At 39.7% G+C, this 15,702-nt stretch overlaps 1 protein-coding gene across 2 annotated transcripts in view; it reads right to left on the bottom strand.

Moving 5' to 3' along the window:
- Positions 1 to 715: 715 nt before the first annotated feature.
- ITSN1 (intersectin 1) overlaps positions 716 to 15,702 on the bottom strand; it is a 139,726-nt gene continuing 124,739 nt past the window's right edge. For both annotated transcript variants that reach the window (XM_066619146.1, XM_066619147.1), the window contains 10 exons: positions 15,433 to 15,539; positions 14,044 to 14,227; positions 11,961 to 12,059; positions 10,956 to 11,123; positions 9,031 to 9,243; positions 6,729 to 6,850; positions 5,777 to 5,859; positions 5,604 to 5,687; positions 4,720 to 4,893; positions 716 to 3,096 (listed from right to left, as the gene is read on the bottom strand). In XM_066619146.1, coding sequence (XP_066475243.1) covers positions 2,948 to 3,096; positions 4,720 to 4,893; positions 5,604 to 5,687; positions 5,777 to 5,859; positions 6,729 to 6,850; positions 9,031 to 9,243; positions 10,956 to 11,123; positions 11,961 to 12,059; positions 14,044 to 14,227; positions 15,433 to 15,539 — 1,383 coding nt within the window. In that variant the 3' untranslated portion in view covers positions 716 to 2,947. The remainder of the gene's footprint in view (positions 3,097 to 4,719; positions 4,894 to 5,603; positions 5,688 to 5,776; positions 5,860 to 6,728; positions 6,851 to 9,030; positions 9,244 to 10,955; positions 11,124 to 11,960; positions 12,060 to 14,043; positions 14,228 to 15,432; positions 15,540 to 15,702) is intronic.

The following is a 15,702-nucleotide window of genomic DNA, read 5'->3' as shown; positions in this document are numbered from 1 at the left end:
TCCAGATTCACCTGGTGGGTTGTGACCTAGTCAATTCTCCCCTGAATTTGGAATGGTGAGTAGATAGCTTACCCTGCCAAAAGTTTGAAATGTCTTAACTATTAAATTGTATCAAATTCAGGTATTACTGCTTGTTGTGATTGTTACATACAACATGTAACAATCATACACCAAAATGGCCCTCAGCATGCCCTTTATATTCTTTTTGACATCCTGGTGGAATGCAGGGAATGATGTGGTTTAGTGGGGCCAGGTCAGAACACAAGTACAGCATCCATGGGAGCTGTAATAGATTAATGATACCTGAGCAGGGCTTATAGGAATTAGGTCAGTCTGCATGCTTCGGTTTTCCATGTGACTGTACCTCCATAGACAAGAGTGCTATGAACTGATTTACAAGAAGTGTAACTCTCAAACCATAAACAAAACCAAGTTACTGTACTTGGCCCATATCTGGCTTCAAGACCATGCCTGAAAGAAATGGCTAATACTAAGGATGAATCTGTATGCAATCTCCCCTTTGCTTCTGCATCATGATTTTTGCTTTCATGCTTTTCCAAGGATATGCAGATGAAAACTTGTTCCTTCCTCTCCTGGTTACCCTCCCCCAAGATCAAATTACAGGGCTCCCTAATGTTATGAATAATTTTGAATCTATATGATATAACAAAACTCCCTTCTGTTAAAATTCTTGAGTAAAATTAGAACAGCCATAGAAGGTTAGAACAATAACATTTAATATTTTTCCAACACTAAAGGATTTGTACCTTTTTTCTTCTACCACAACAAAGTGTTATTTTCATATACATTTCATAAAATGTACTGATATGGAAAAAGGAAAGCATGAGTTTAGTTCTATTTACAGATTTTAATTCAAACATCTTTGTAATAACATTGAAAAATAGAAACTTAAAAGTTCTTTTTTCCATTGTGTTTTCATTCAGTCAGTGGTAAACAATTACATGCCTGTTAAACTTCCTCTAAAACTTGGTCAATTGAAAGTTTCTAACTAAAGTGTGTTTCTCTGTTCAAAAAAATACATAAGTATGTCATTTCTGATACAAAATTCTACACTATCTTCAATAAATAATAAAGCGATTCTTAAAAGTATGAAATGTAAACTTTTTCATCCCTCCAACATACAGGATTTTTAAAAAATAATTGCTGAAATAATACAGTGGTCTTTCCTTGGAAATAATAGTACACAGACACTTTCAAGCACAGTTTACATTTATCACCAGACCGTACCTACCTATCAAGTATAAAGCTACCCTAATTTCCTAATGGAAATCATAAGAGATTTGCTGTGCTATGGAACACCATCTCTACAGGAAACATGGAAACTGATACCAAAACAACATGCAAAGAACAGCAGAAGCCAACACATCTTACAGGAACACTGACATGCTAACAGAACAGTCAACACCTTCCATTCTGAAAAATACCCATTTTTGCATGAACCACAGGTAAGAAGCAGGACTAAAAACAAAGAGAGATGGATTTACTTGCTATGAAAATGAACACACTTCTGAGATTCTACCACTGATGTTGTTCCTTGTTCAAATCAAAACAATTTCAAAGCACTTGACTTTGCTGAACCAAGATATTTTCCCCTAAGTAGGTGGTCATCATGGGAGTAAATCCTTCTAATTTGCAACATCCCTTTCATTTCAGGATCACTCACTTTACAAAACCTGACACCTCAGTATTGAGACTGACAAATTTGCAATGAAACCACGTTTACAGCTAGATGAGCTACAGAATGCTACCACCCTGATGTCAAATTCAAGTTATTTAGGCACAGTACAATGTAATAAATTACTCCCTTCCAATGGCTTTTTCAGTTTGCCTCAATGGAGTATGCATTAGCTTTCCTGAGCCAAAGCAGCCAATTTCTTATCACAGTTGGGTACTGCGCCCACTCCACTGATGACCAGCAAGAGGACAACTCTGCAGAAGTTTAAATAATGTTTCAGTGGTGCAGTACAACACGCAGCTGGACTCCATTGCCTTTGCTATTAACTCCACTGTAAATGTAAACGCCATTTACAACTCCACTGGAACCTAAACTGCAAGCAGCAGTGATATGTGGGTACACACAGTCATCCATCTGAGCAAGATACTCCAATGCATGTTGGCAAATAAAAGGCATCAGCCCATTAAAATCTCACCCACTAAGGAGATTTGCATTACAGTTATCAGCACAATGGGGCCCAGGACCAGTAATTCAAATCTTTAATCCACAAAATATTGCCTTGCTTCTGAACATAAAATCTGTAGCTCAGCTCCAAGCACATTACAGATTATGGGTAGTTGTCATTTGAAATTCAAATCAGAATATTCTGTTCTTAGTGTTTTTTTTTTCTTTTTTGAAAACAGGTTCAAATATCATCACAAACTTCTTAAAAGAAATCCAAGTATCTTACATGGCAAGAGTTCAATCCTGTTATATGCATTTTCTATATAAATATATTCACAATATGTTTATACACCACTCTGTGGGGCAATAAGCATTAGGCACAACATTTCTAGGGGAAATTTACAGGAAGTCTGGAGAAAACACACACACACACACACACACACACACACACACACCCCAGCAGTCCCCATTGTTGTTTGCAGCCTACACCAGAGAAGGTGCAGCGCTTTACTTTCCAATGCCAGAACACAGGTCACAATTCTGTTATTCTAGAAATCCTGAAAATACAGTAAAAGTTCTACAGAAAATAAAACAAACAAAATAACACAAATAATAACATTTTCCTCACAAACTTGGAATTCGGTTCTCGGTAAGGATTATCCAGATACAAAGAGCTTTGTGGTTTTGATAATCCTCTTTACACCTGGAGGACAAGTATTTGTTTCATAAAAAAAGGAATGAGGATCCCTAGACAGATTTTGTAGACGCCTATTGCAGTGATTTCAGCTTTAAAAGTGCATCTCCTTTTTAAGGTTCATCAAATAGCTGCAGATCCAGTCGGACAACTATCTCTCCCGTTGGAACTTCATGCAGAAGAAGACACTTTGTAACTGGCCCCTTTGAGCCCTGATCTTTCTTAATATCCGCTACACGGATTTCTGTGCGGCCTAAGAAGTCTGAAACACAAAACATGCTATGATCAGAAACTACATACCTGCCCCATCCAAAGTTTAATCTAATGTTAATTCAGAAGTGGTGCAAGCATTCAGATCACACTGGAAGGAGATACTTAAAATATTTCCATACGTACAACGGTTTTATGGCTTTTCAGTGGAGGGTTCTTTTTTCTTAAGAGCTGGTGTTCTCTAGCATAGTAATTCTATGTGGTTACAGAAATCCAGCTTTCTAGGAAAAGTAGTTACAAAGGCTGGAATCCAAAGAGCCCACTGCACAGTAGGCTGCCTGCTTTTCCTTCCAGCTGCAGCCCCTCCACACCATGTCAAATGCTGCTCTCAAAAGGATGCTTTGGGCAGTGTTTTTTCAGGGAATGCAAGGGCTATGGTGGCAGTGAAGGGACTGAAAACCCCCAGCGCATACACAGCCTTTTATATTAAGCCAGTGTGCTTGAATACATAAGCTAAGACCAAAGGTTTCATGGAGATTCATTCTACATGAAATGTATCCAAACCAGCTCAAACTGGTTTGAAATATCTGAATTGGTTACTGAAACACTTTTTAAAGCATTTTGAATCATGGTTTTAAAAGTAAAGGAATGGTAGAAGGTTGCACATTTTTTCTCCCTTAACCAAATAATCTCTTTTGTAAACAGGCAACAATTGATAATCTCCTTCTTTTCCAAAAACTTGATTCTATGAATCTTAATGTAGTTATAGCTAGAAGGCTCCTGCAGCTTGAAGGATTCCAATGACTAGTTCTCAGAAACAACAGATGAAATGGCATTAGCAAGCCTCTGGCTGTCCCTCTTCAGAGTGCACAAGATTGCATTATGTATTTCTGACTCAAAACTGAGTGTGATCTCTGTTAATTTATGTCTTTATTTCACCTTTGCAACTTACTGAAAATGTAAGTTACAATAGTTGTTAAGGAATACGTCTCCATTTTAAAAAACAAAAAAAATCTCCCTGTACATTAGCCGCCCTGGGTCCCTTTAGGGAGAAGGGCGGGATATAAATAAAGTTTATTATTATTTATTATTATTACATAGAAGCTAGCATGTCAGGGAGAAGGCTACAATCACACCCTTCTCCATAACATCTAGTTTTCTATATCCAGTGCATTCATTTCTACAGGACAGCATTCAATTATCTGAGCTTCCACACCTGCAATCTGAAGTGGTTCACAGCAGGTACAACAAAGCAGGTTGTCACTTCATCTGCAGTTTGTGACAGCTAGGCCTTAGTGACATGCAAATGAAACTCCCATATCTCTGGAAATACTTTTTGCTCTGCCTTTTGCTATCTCTCAGTATTACTTTGTCAATGCCTCCTGCAACTTCACTAACAAGAAAGACCCATTTCACTCTCACTGGTACAGGAAGGATAGCAGGAGGTTTGTTCTTGGGTGCTGTTAGTACATGTGTTTTGAGCAGTTCAGCTGGAAGCTGTTAAAGATTCTCCAAAATTTCCAACAATATAGAGTTCAGTTCTTGTTAAGTCACTAACTCCACTCTTTATCCTGGGAGAGAAAACTCATTCCTGCTAGCTATGTGGTTCTGTGCTTCAGATGAGCAAACCTTAATGTGGGTGAACACACACACATACACACAGGGTGTCACTTACCATCTGGGGAGAACTGGTCCCTCTCAAAAACTGTTATGCAGAGCACATCCTGTTCTAAATCTTTGATAAAGAACTGGCAGTTTGAATTCCACTTGGGATTGAGAGTGTCCTGTATAGTCTTGGTAATATGACACTGGGAGCCCATTGTCACTTCACAATATGGGTTACTCTTTCCTGAAAGGGGAATGCAGAGAGATGCACAGCTGTGATTCTATGGTTTGCACACATGTTCTTAAGGGCTTTCAACACAAAACCACTCACTGTCATGGTCACCCATTTGTACTGAAAGGGAAACACTGTTCTGGCAGCTTGAGTGCATCAGTATCTCACAATGGGATATAAAGTCGTATGTGGTTAATCATAATATCAGGCCTTTATAACTTGCAGCCACCAGCCATACACAGGGGCCAACCAGGACTTCAAACCTCCTATAGTGACCATCTGCATGGGAGAACTGAGATAGAGGGGCTGCTAATGATCTTGCAAATTTATGGTAACCTGCATGGGGTGATGAGCTCAGTTGGGAGGGTCACATTGTGTCCCTCATATGAAAGCCATTAACACTAGTGAAGCTATACTGGCTGCACCAATATAACTAAGGTGAATCAAAATGGTATTTTATAAAATTTGAATTGGTTCTAGAAATCTGTCTTATATTAAACAGATCAAAGCACATTCGTGAGGTGCCCTTCCTTAGAAACATATTATTAAAAAATGGGTCTGATATGATCCTGAGGGCACATGAAACAGTCACTTTGCTGAAGCAAGGCTGGTCTGGGTCCCATCAGCACCTGGATCAGAGATCTCCTGGGAAATCTATAGATACCATGACAATGGAAGAAAGATAGGATATAAATGTGACAAGCAAAACAAGAAGTTCTCACCATGAGATCTGCAGGGCTTCAGTTCGATACCTTCAACAATGTTCACCATTAATCTTCCAATACCTGTAGCCCTTTGGGACCGAACTGTAGCAAGAACAATAGGCAAGATTTATTAGAATACTTTTTGGCCATTTGGGGGAAAACTGATAAATGCTGTTCCCTCCATGCCATACCTAAGTAGGCTTTTTCCCTCTTCTTCTTCTCTGTTTCTATATAAAGTTCAGAAGCTGCTTTGATTTTCTGAACCCAGGCTGTCCTTTAGAAAGAGGAGGTGAAAAGAAAGTTACATGCCATTATAAAGTACATGCAGATAAGAAGAGCTGATTGCATGCAAGGCAGAATGGAGATATGGATGAAAGCATTAATTCTCTTGTGTTAGACTGAATTTTCACTGACCCATGTCTGCAATGGGGCCCTAATCGCTAATCACAGGGAGCCTTTCTTCCCACATACAACATTTGTCAAAGTAGACAAATGCTGTTAAGTGTAGAGGTCAGGCAGGCTGGCTATGGAGTGAGCTGGTGCCAGAAGTGGGGCTTGCCGATTACCTCCAGATCCTCCAACCATGTGTTCTTATGAAGAATGCTTATTTTTTGGCCTAACTAACCTTACAGGGTGACTGTAAAAAAATGGAACAATCCCATATGCACACCAGCCCAGATTCCTAGGAGGAGAAATGGGACATAATCCGAAATGCGACAGACAGACAAATGCTGTCTTATCAAAATTACGTTACCTATTTAAATCAATACTCCCTAAGGGAAGTGGAAATTCAATCATATGTGATCACCTAATTGGCATAATGTGCAGAGAAAGGAAGTCATGGACAGCATCAGGAGTTAGAGGAATCCCACCATGAAACAAGCGTGAGTCATCTGCACATGCAAGAACTGGAGCTGATGGAGCTGCTTTCAGTTGCATCAGGCTATTGGTCCCACTACTGACTATGCTGACTGGCAGTGACTCTCCAGGGTTGGAGTATTTCCCAGCCTTGTCTGCAAATGCCAGGGATAGACCCCTGGACTTTCTGTATGCAAAGAGTGCACTGATCAGCATCCCCAAATCCCTGACTTTTTATACATTCCAGTAGTTCTGTTCAGTGCTAATATGGCTGCAGTGGTTTACCTTTCATTTATGCTTTCTGCACGAAGCGTGTAGACGCGATCAATGTGAGAGATGTGGAAGATGGGCTCATCTCCAGAAGGATCCGTGGGAAGTTTTACTAAGACCTCATTTAGAAATATAGGCTGCAAACAAACACTGTTGTTATTATTGGCATTTAACATTAGGCCACCTCATTAAAAAATGCTGTAAAATAGGTGTAAAAGTCTGCACACAGTGGTCCAAAACACCATGTCACCACGAGCAGCTTCCTCATGGGGAAGCCTACACCATAGCTTTCTCATGAGTAAACTGTTTGAACCATTCATTAATGAGGCTTGCACTACCCCCAAAACCTATTTCATCTTGTTTCATGCCTTAATGAGGATGGAATAATTTAGAAAAGTATAAGATGTTTTTATGCATACGTAGACACTATTGGTATCCCTTCATAAGCCAGGAGCGTACAGCTAGCTTATCATATACATCTGCTGGGGTGATTCTCTTTGGAGGCATTTACAATTTCATGAGCAAGGAAAGAAGGAAAATATTCTACCAAGCTTCCCCACGGGAATATGGCATCCCAATCCAAACATGTGAACAAATTAGACTAAGTAAGCAAGACAGAGGTATTTTTTTACCTTCTATGGACAGTGAACAGAGTACAAGAGATGGCGTTTCTTTTGGATTCAGACATAAAATAAGTCACTGAAGTTCTCTTCCTGAAACTTAGTCACAAGTGCAAATATTTGTGAGTTTTTAAGCAGGGCCTGGGTCCAGATAAAGCTTGGACTTAGATCAATGTCCACATACACACTGACCCCATTAGCACAACAAAAAGGGCAGGAGAATGGAAATGTAGTGGATGGGACTATACAGCTATTAATACAGTGAGCGATTCTTCTGCTACATAAATAATCTCAACTTTGCAATTACAGCTTCTCGCCCACTTATTGGACTAAGTTTAGCAGCTCATCTTTTTTCTCTATTCAAAAACTGCTTGCTCACTGGCCTGGCAATGCCTACTTTTGCTGGCATGGTAGCAGTAGAGAGCTGTTTCACATAGTGCACAGTAACAACCCCAGGTTTCTTTGTTGCTCACTCAACAAGAAGCCATGACCAATTCCATGACAGGTGTGTTTTTGGTGGCAAACACATTTATTGCATTTGAACTTCAGACATGTATACTGAAACTGTTAGGTGCATACCTAAAAATACAATGTGTGAAAAGTCCTAATGTTTTCCCTGGAGGGGTCTAACTTGCAAACACTTTCTTTGTGAAAAAGGGTGGTACTAGTTAAGTCACCAAGTGAGGGCTGAAGTAGACTCAGTGGCAGACCTTGTTCAGGAACCTTGGGTCATCTTCAAACAGCAGCAATAGGGTGCAATGGACAATGGAGAAGCAGCAGTTAGGAGGAATGCTCTTCTCCTACAAATTCCACTGCTCTGCTGCTTTTCCTCCAAGTGGGGTTTCCAGATATACATTTGCTGCATTTTAGGAAAAAGTGACTGGTTTGCTGGGGGGGAGGGAGACACTAGGAAAAATGTAGGGTATGGGTTAGCCTTCTTTCAGTTGTTGCTTCTCTGTTACAAGTCTCCTTCTCCCAAAGTTTTACAGCAACCTAGATCTAGGTCTGCTGCCGAGTGCCTGATTTTGGTACAGTGTACCACCCTCAAAACACACACATGAATGTGGTTTGAGTTCACCATCAGCACTTCAACAAACAATATGGTTCTCTGAAGGGGTCAGACAATCATCACAGTATCCAAGATCAAACTTAGTGTTGGACATCACATGTACTTAACATCTTTTCTATATCTATATAGTTTATAAACTTTCTATATAGTTTTATCCCAAATAGATATACATCACTTCTGTTTAAGAGAATTATGTGTTCACAGTACGAGTGTATTTCTGGATTGATGAGTGCTATAAAAATGTAAGTAATAAATAAATGGTAAAGAAATGTAGCAAAATCACATGTTTGTTTCATTGCATGCATATATATGCAGCAGAAAGTTGTTACTGGCAACACTGTACATACATACAGTAAAACAGACACACTTGGATTTATCACAGATTATGATGGGTTTCCCTTACAGAAGCAATATCCATGCAAGAACTGACTTTTGTGTCACAGTGTCTATGCAACATCAGGCACAATCCTAACCAGGTCTATTCAGATGTAAGTCCTATTTTGTTCAATGGGGCTTACTCTCAGGAAAGTGTGGTTAGGATTGCAGCCATCACCTAGTAACTTTTAGGCAAAGTAAACCTTTAGTCTTTTGTCAAAATATCTACATTTTCCTTTACAGCGATACTTACTGTTTTGTACATTTTATACTGTAGATTAGTCTTGGGGCTGAAGACCTTATCTGTGCCAGAGGAGCCAAGAGGCTTTATGATCTGTGTCAGCAGGAGGAAGTCGTTGAACAGAAAGCCATACAGTTCCTTGTTGCTCTTGGCCTTGTAGAGTTTCCCACTGTGCAGAAATTTGCGTGGTCCCAAGCAGTTTGTTACAGAATTAAAAACAAGTTGCTGGGAGGGGAGGGGAAAACACACACACACATGACAGTGAGATGTAAAAAATATACCAGTCATGGAACTACTGGATGCTGTCAAAATTCTGACAGTAGCCTTTATTCATTTTAATTAATTTACTTATATTTATTAGCCATCCTTGAGCACAAGGTCCCAGCACAAAGACAACAAGAAAACAAAATGCACAATCAATAAACCATCCTAAAATTAGCAGAACAGCATCCACTACAAGACAATAAAATAATCATTAAAATCAGCAACTAAACTTGCTAGAAAGCCCAGGCAAATTAAAAGAAAAGATCTTTCCTTGACATTGAAAATACATCAGATTTGATGTCATGTAAGTCAGCACTTCTCAAAGACTGCTGTTGCAGACCGGCTATTTTTAACCTCCAACATGTCAGGGACAGGCACACTATATAAGGCAGGCAGCACATCTGCTTATCTTGTCTTTTTCATTTCCCTGTTCCTTACTTGCTGACTCAGAGCCTCTTGAATGGCCTGCCACGTGCTCAGGATCCATGCCAAGCCTGGGCAGACTCTGGGAAGTCCTAGGAGACACAGTGCGAACCAGCAGCTGATGGCTTGAGGAATGGCAACCAGTCCACAGATCACACTTTGAGTAGCACTGATGCAGGTTACTCTGGGGAGGCCATTCCAGATATGGAGTACTGAAAATGGCCTCTCCCTAGTCACCAGCACTCTCCTGTCATTGCTCCTCAGGGAGCACACTGCATCTCAGCCTGGAGGCAGTACACAGATATCATAACTCATAGAGTAACAAGAGGTCCTTCAGATTTTGCAGAGGTAAATGTCAGCACTTGCTAGTGTAATCGTTTATGTTATTACTGGAGTTAGTCCTTAGGCCTTGTACTATTCAACCACACTGAGTTTGCTTGGGAGGAAAAGAAGAAGGTATAAGCACTTTTCTTCTCTGATGCTGCATTCATTGGCAGAGAGCTGTGTAGAAGTAAGGAATGTGTGTGCATGTGTATAAAATACTCTGAGCAATCTTAACTACTGGCTGATCTATTTCCCCCCTGAGGAACTCTCTGTGCTGAACTTTAGACTGTATGTTCTTTGAGACCGAGACTTCATTGTATAATACCTTAAAGCACCATAAAGCCATGCATACTGATGGCATTAAATAAAAAAATAATGTGCAACTACATTTGGTGGCTTTTTTGCTGCTATAATACAGTACAACTGCTTCTCTAGAATGGCTATTTTTTAACTCAAGTGGTTTTTTTGTTTTTTTTTAACTGCAAAGAAAATGTAAGAAATAAAACTTTAGCCCAAATTTCATCACAGGACAAGTAAGTGATGCATGGTTGGTGAAATGGACAAAACAGGCAGGAATAGGACAAAATTAGCAGGAATTTAAAATATGGCCAGTGAAAAGGAGCAAAAAATTGTGACAACTTTCTAGCAACTCATTTAGCCAGAAAGCCTTCTCAGTACTGTTTTGGAAAGCATCTTTAACAGAAAATGACTAAGAACTAAGAACTATTTTTAGATTGTGAGCCCTATTGGGACAGGGAGCCATTAGTTATTTGATTTTTCTCTGTAAAACGCTTTGTGAACTTTTTGTTGAAAAGCGGTATAATAATAATAATAATAATAATAATAATAATAATAATAATAATAATAATAATAATAATAATAAAACTATCTCATTCCATGCATTTTTGCAGGCATTAGAACCATACCTCTGATAGTCCTTCACATTGAACGTGAGCCTGGATCCATTCTAGTCTGTCCGAGTTCTCCTTTTCCCGTACACCTTCGTTAACCTGAGAACACAGTTCTTCTGCTTTTTCCAATGCATGCTTCAAGTGACTGTGATCAGGATGGTTTTCAGGAGTATTTTCTAATATCTACAAGAAAATAAACAGTTGCTATTTCTCACAAAGTTGTAGATTTATTCCATTTTAGACATGTCTTAAATTCAGGCCATATCTCTATACAAAATACATAAAGGTAAGTATCAACAAAATTGCAAAGTTATTAAATAACTCCTGCCCTAAGATCAGTGAAAGGAAAAAAAAAATCATTTCTGTCTCTTGGTTGCCAGAATGTTATAAAGAGAGTGTCCCTTCAGAGCAATCTCTTGATTCTCTCCCCTAGGTTAACCTGTTATAATCTGAAAATCTCATGGTTCTCAACTCTTAACACAACACAACAATTCATTTGGAGAAATATGGACTCAGTATGTGTCCATGGAAATATGGACATATTCAATATGGAAGTATGAAATATGGAAATATGGACTCAGTAAGTCCTCACTTGAGTTCCCATCCTGTTCTCATATGCTAGTGGTGAAGTGAGAAGGGGAAAAGAACAGTTGTCTTCTTCCAGCCCAGAAAAAAATTAAGATAATTGAGATGGGAAATACCTATGATAAGAAGGGGCTCTCTCTCTATTTCTGTCCCTTTTTCTATGTTCACCTTGCACAACATCTCAATTGTCCAAAGTAACATCCAGAGTATCAGTACTGCACACCAATGAATCAACGGATGAAAGAAACACGATGTTGTAGCTTAAGTTTAGGATAAACTTAACTTGTATCTTAAATTTAGTTTCCATTGTTATGACTAACAAAACTTGGGATACAATGAATGGATCTCAATTTTTAACAAAAAAATCATGATTATCTGACAGTAGCTTCTCAATCGCAGTAGTTTATAATTCCAAACAGTAGCAAAAAGACTTACATTTTTAATGATTAGAGGATATCGCGTTACCCGTTGCATGGGCTTTAGCAGAAAGCTTGACAATGGCATCCCTTTACAGCGAAGATCCATAGCGAGCCTCTGAAATAGTCAGAGAGCAAAAAATGTTGGCAACTTGTTTTGAACATCTAACCACAAGCATCTTAAAAATGTTACAGGCGAACTGCAGTTTCCATTTGTCCCTGACATTCTACCAGAAGAGGATTCTTAATGGTGCCTGCCTTGGATTGGTGAGGACATGCTAGAGAACAGTTTCAGTGGTTCAGTGGCTAGAGAACATTTTCAGCTGTGAAGTAGTCCTCCTTCAGAGTTCTAATAAAGCCTGGTCACTTTGCAGATACCGTGAAAGTCCATTGAGGAAAGAAAACAAGCAGCTTTTTAAAAACCAGAAGGTTTTTTTTCAAACTGTATTTTCAAACATCATTTCACCTAGCTAAGAAGAATAATGTACCATTATTATCTTGTACCTCTTATCTTGTAAAACGTTAAGCACATGGCTGTCCCATTCAAGAAGCAGAGGATGCAGCTCATGTAGGGTGGTGGGTAAAGCAACAGACTCAGGTGCCCTTCACCCCGAGTCTGTCACTGCTTATTTCCAGCCAGCAATGGGTGTAGCCATATTGATCCACTTCTCTACCCCCTTACTTCACTCCTTCCAATAAATCAGGAAGTGCACTTCCTGGTTTGTTTACAGGGACCATGTGAGGAAGGAGCAAGGTAAATGGGTAGAAAAGGGAACAACCACTGTCCTTACTTGAAAAAACTGCACAGAGGGCCATGATTCACTTCCCTATCCACTAACCTGGCTCCTTCCTTGCACTGTCCCTTTAAATAAAACAGGAAGTGTCCTGCATTTCCTGCTTTATTGAAAGGATCATGCAGGAAGGAGAACAGCCCCATTGGATGAGGCCATAGGCTTCCTGTATCTCACAGCAGCCCACCAAATGCCCCAGGGAACACACCAGATAACAAGAGACCTGCATCTTGGTGCCCTCCCAAGAGGTAAGGAGCGAGATTCCTGTCTTCTGCCTGGGTTGTGGGAGGTGCAAGCACTCAGTGACAGTTGCACAGCATCATGCAGTGGATCATATTGGGGAATCCCTGGTTAAGCTCAGACCTCCCAGGAAGTTCAATTTTTCAGGTCTGTTTTTATGTTATTACAATATTCCAGTTATGTTACGTGCTTACATAAGCACGTAACATACAGCATGTATAGCAGTGAGAAACAAAGCGAAAACACCTCCACATGACTAAACTTCTGTATCTAATGCTCTGTCTACACATAATGGGTAGGGCCAAAGTAAGTGGGCAAGGACTGCTTGCTTGACACAGATATCCCATTGATTCAACTAAGAAAAAAAAAACCATCCTTGTGCAATAATTGCTACTTAACATGTGCGTTGGGTCAGTGATTACAAACACATTCTTAAAGCTCTTTCCCAGAAGGGACTCTGCAGGGCAGAAGAACAAATGTAAAGTTTAGAGAAATGTTATAGCTATGGCCGGCCCGTCTGTGAAGCCAGCCAAAAAGCTCTCATCAAACTTGAGGAAGAGAGTGGGGAAGCTGCTGCCCCAGGTGTGTGTCATGGAACCAGCACGTGTGGAAGGACAGCAACATTTGCCTCAACAGTGAGTAAACTCCAGCTCAGCCTGAATACAGCCAATAGATATAGCCAAGAATCAAAATATTATGGATTGCAGTTTCAGCTCTACAGTCTGTACACCACACTGTCCAAGTACAGAAGACCAAAATAAAAGAAAAGTTAAAGGCTCTCTCTGGGTTCATTGAAAGAGTTAGAAGATTTCAAAATGGAGGAATCCTGATAGCAGTCAGCTCCAATACAGGATAATAGACTAAAAGCTTCTGTTAGCTTTCTGTATAATCTTCTGTTACTATCTTCTGCAAATCTTGAGCCAAGTTGTCCTGAGTGTAAAGCAGAGAAAACAATCCAAACATGAAGGTGCTTAGCGGTAAAACAGTGATATGTAGCCAATCTGATATAAAGATTGCATATAACAGCAGGAGCTTCTGAGAGAAGACCGAATCCTCTTGACATTCTCTTACTTTAACAAATTCCTTGAACTCGGGAACTTCATCTGTTTTCTGCTGGATGAGAGCTGCCCCATTGAGCTGACAGCTACAGAACCGAATGTAAGGCTGCATGTGGGGAAGCTGTGCAGTCAGGATATCTCCTATCATTTTTACTGGCATCCTCTCTCCTGACATTTTCTTACGAACACGCAGTGCCCTGGACACAAGACAAAAGAATGGCAGTGACCGTCTGAGGTGGATCTGTTTTCTTTTTTTGTTATACTCTCTCCGATAAACACCGAAAAGTGGTTCATTGTTGCAATTAATCTTAACGGAAGAAATGAACAGCTCTCATTTAATTTGTGTTCATATGGGAAATAATGAAATCATCTTATACAGACTATTCTATTCTGGCTCCCAAAAGATCTTTAAAATAAACTTGATACAGAACACATTGAGAAATAATAAGCCTTTCATTGGCTTTTGATACCACCAACCCCAAGCTTAGTATTCCTCTAAGCTGCTTTGCTGGGTTGAACTTGGGTGTGTGTGTGTGTGTGTGTGTGTGTGTGTGTGTGTGTGTGTGTGTGTGATTGCTTTGCAGTGGCTTCATTCCTTCATAGAGCAAATGTCTAAGAAGATGGTGCTCAAGGACTACAGTTTGACCTCTTTGCCTTTGGGGCTCTGTCTTTCTCCCTTGCTGTTTAACATCTACATGAAACCACTGGGAAGGGTTGTCCCAGCATTCAGTATGCTGATGACACCTATCTCTTCTCTTTTTTATCTGATCTTGGGGAGGCAGTAGAGGTTGTAAACCGGTGTCTGAGTTCAGTGATGGACTGAATGTGGACTAAAAGTGAAACAGAATCCAGACAAAATGGAGGTGTTGCTGGTCAGTAACAGAGCTGACTTGGATTTGGTGTTTTATTTTGGAGGGGATAGAACTCCCCTGAAAGATCAGGCTGCAATTTGAGGTGCTTCTGAACTGAGCCTTTCTCCTAGATGACCAGGTGATGGTCGTGGCCAGAAGTGCCTGTCTGGCAAAAACAGATAATAGTATCTATTGGTGTGAAGTAGCTTTCAAAAAATGAACAAACAGACTCATCACTTCAGAACTTCAGATTCACATAAAAAGGGAAATCACTTTAAAAAGAGAACAATGGTATTATTCATAGGAGGAGTTGTGTGTAGCACGGTACTTTCAATGTGCGCATTAAATGTGCACATTAAAAAAATTGACATTAATTTGATAGAATTTTGTTAAAACCTGCATGATGTTCTCAAACAGTTTAGTACTTTTACACCTATGGGTTGCTTTAATAGGCATCACTTTTTTGGGCACGCATTAATCACAAGAGGGGAAACAAAGAACATCCCAAAAATATTATTGCTGATAAATAGGTTAAAAAAAACAAAACTTACTTCAGTAGTTTAATATTGCACATAATCAGCTCTTTCCAATTTACAAAAATCATTGCAACCTCTTTTTCTGTCAGCAGCTCAGAGTCCATGAGTGGCTTCTGGAAGATCTGTGGATTTAGAAGCAAAGAATTTCTGAAGAATAATAAGCTTTTTCACTGTGTCTGTGACTTGTATTTGCAGTCTCAACTCAAATAACTGTACACTTTATTCAGATAATCTGAGAGGATGCAAGTCAGTAAAAGGCAAGCATTTTTGAATCCAATTTATTTC

This window comes from Tiliqua scincoides, chromosome 3 (genome assembly GCF_035046505.1).
Source record: "Tiliqua scincoides isolate rTilSci1 chromosome 3, rTilSci1.hap2, whole genome shotgun sequence".
Taxonomy (NCBI): Eukaryota; Metazoa; Chordata; class Lepidosauria; order Squamata; family Scincidae; genus Tiliqua; species Tiliqua scincoides.
This window is presented reverse-complemented; position numbering and strand designations above follow the sequence as displayed.